This window comes from Arachis duranensis, chromosome 7 (assembly GCF_000817695.3).
Source record: "Arachis duranensis cultivar V14167 chromosome 7, aradu.V14167.gnm2.J7QH, whole genome shotgun sequence".
Lineage (NCBI taxonomy): Eukaryota > Viridiplantae > Streptophyta > Magnoliopsida > Fabales > Fabaceae > Arachis > Arachis duranensis.
In genome coordinates, this window is record NC_029778.3 from 26,268,952 (window position 1) to 26,271,419 (window position 2,468).

At 25.0% G+C, this 2,468-nt stretch overlaps 1 protein-coding gene across 1 annotated transcript in view; it reads left to right on the forward strand.

The window, feature by feature from the left end:
• Positions 1 to 1,223: 1,223 nt before the first annotated feature.
• Positions 1,224 to 2,468, forward strand: part of LOC107458450 (heavy metal-associated isoprenylated plant protein 9) — a 3,396-nt gene continuing 2,151 nt past the window's right edge. The window contains exons 1-3 of the mRNA XM_016076656.3: positions 1,224 to 1,587; positions 1,725 to 1,977; positions 2,082 to 2,254. Coding sequence (XP_015932142.1) covers positions 1,567 to 1,587; positions 1,725 to 1,977; positions 2,082 to 2,254 — 447 coding nt within the window. The 5' untranslated portion in view covers positions 1,224 to 1,566. The remainder of the gene's footprint in view (positions 1,588 to 1,724; positions 1,978 to 2,081; positions 2,255 to 2,468) is intronic.

Below are 2,468 nucleotides of genomic sequence, written 5' to 3' on the forward strand. Positions count from 1 at the left end.
AACAACAAAAAAGCAAAAAGTAAAGAAAAAAAATTGAAAATCTAGAATATTATTATACTATGGCCAAGTTGGTAAAACTCATATGACCAGAAAATATATTTTTATTTAATTGGATTCGTTAGTTTGTTGACAAACCTATAGAAATTAGGTTTAATTATTCTGTTGATCTTTATAATTTTATTAAAGTTTTAGTTAGGTCATAATATTTTTTTTAATTGATTTTTATATTACTTTTAATTTTATAATTAAATTTTTTTTATTTCAAAAATATTAAAATTAATCGAATATTTCTTTCATATTACATGCGGTCACAAATTTATTAATTTTTTAATTATGAATATTTTTAATTTATAAAAAATATTAAATTAAATTATTTTTTATATTAAAATATCTAATTATAAAATTAAAAATAATTTAAAAACTCAATTAAAAATAAAAAATATAAATATTTAATTAAAAATTTAATAAAATTATAAAAATTAACAAAACAAAAAATAAATCATAAATTAAATAAAAATTAAACACCAAATAATAAGTACTAATAAATTGGTCAAATATAAGGTCCATACAGTTAACACATACATATGCCATGTATCATGCATGTCAGACAGAATGACACTTCACCATCTCTTGTCATTGTGTCCTCTAAAATCTATCAGTCGGTCGGTGCATTATGGCACTATCCTCATTTTTTTTTCAAGCCTCTCCTTATAATTTGTTTCCCCAAAATGTCCTCTTAATTGAAAGATTATTATTTATTTAATAATAATAATAATGATACCTGCAAAAATTCTGCTAATAATAAAAAAAAGCAAATTTTTTATTAAAAATTATATATTTTTAAAAATTTCAAAGAAATAAATGGACAAAACATTATTGTCATTATAAGAAAATTTAATTATTTTTATATTCTTATCAAATATAATACTTGTAAATCCGTTTAAAATATTGAAATTTTATTTTATAATTACTTTCTAAATTTTGTTAAAGATTAAACTTTTCTTTAATTAACAATCAGTCACAAAGTAAGGGATAAATAAAAATTTTAAAAAATCAGCTTTTTACTTTAAGGAAAAAAGTTTTAAATAAAAGTATTAAATTATTGAGATATATTATTACATAAAGATATTAAATATTTTTAAAATACCTAATAATTTTCTGAATCTTTGTTCCTCTTTCTCTCTCTTCCTCATTAATGAAGCCCCAACCTCTCTATTTTTGTTCTATAAATGTGAGAGCCCTATAACACTAGTTCACCCCTTCTAACCCCCCTTGAAGTTCTAAACATTGAGAAAATAGAATTCCTGAAAAAGAAATATTAAACAATCTTAAGAGATCCCTTTTTGTTGTAGCAGTTAGTGGCACTGCATGTGATAAGGGAATAACTCACTCAGTTCATCATCCATCACCTTTTTTATATGAATGAATGCTAACTAATATTCAAGCAACCACTAATTTTCTATCATCATAATATACTCTCTCTACTCCTTCCTTGTAACACCCTCTTCTTTTTGTATCTCAAACTCAAAATTGTCATTTCTTCATTCTCCAATATTCATAGACCAAATGGGTGAAGAAGCAAAACAGGTAAGCCTTATTTAATTTCTTAGTAACATGTTTTTATTAGAAAAGGGTCTACATTAGTCTTAATAGTTATATATAATTTTAATCTTTTTTTGGTAAATTCTGTTTGATTTGATCAATTAATTTTATTATTATTATAGGAACAAGCTAAGGCAGAGGCAGAGGCAGAGGTTAAAGTAGAGGAGAAGAAAGAAGAAGAAAAACCAAAAGAAGAAGAGAAGAAGAAAGAAGAGGAAAAGGGAGAAGCAGAGGCAGAGGTAGAAGAGAAGAAGAAGGAAGAAGAAAAAGAAGAAGAAGCACCACCTGAACCACCAGCACCATGTGTGCTTTTTGTGGACCTGCATTGTGTTGGATGTGCCAAGAAAATTCACAGATATATCATGAAAATTAGAGGTCTTAATTTAATTAATTAATTAATGAATTTTTTTTTTGTTTTGTTTCAAAATGTCATGCATGTTCAATTCACTCATTTGGTTGCAACTATTTATAATTAATAGGAGTTGAGGAAGTAGTAATTGACATGGCTAAAAATGAAGTGACAATAAAGGGAATAGTGGAGCCTCAAGCAATATGTAACATTATTACAAAGAAAACAAAAAGAAGGGCCACTGTTATTTCTCCTTTGCCTGCAGCAGAAGGAGAACCTATACCTGAAGTTGTTAATTCTCAGGTATATAATTTCTTACTTTGTTTTCTTTTTTTCCTCCTTTCTCAACATATTTTAGATTTTAAGACTTTTTGTCATTTTCAGCTCCTAACTTTTTTGTGTCATTTTTTAAGTAGTTTTTTCCTTTTTGTAATTTTTGTCCGAGGCATATATTGTTATAATTGTTATGTACTGCTAATAAAAACAAAAATAAATAAATGAATAAAAAATTATCGTA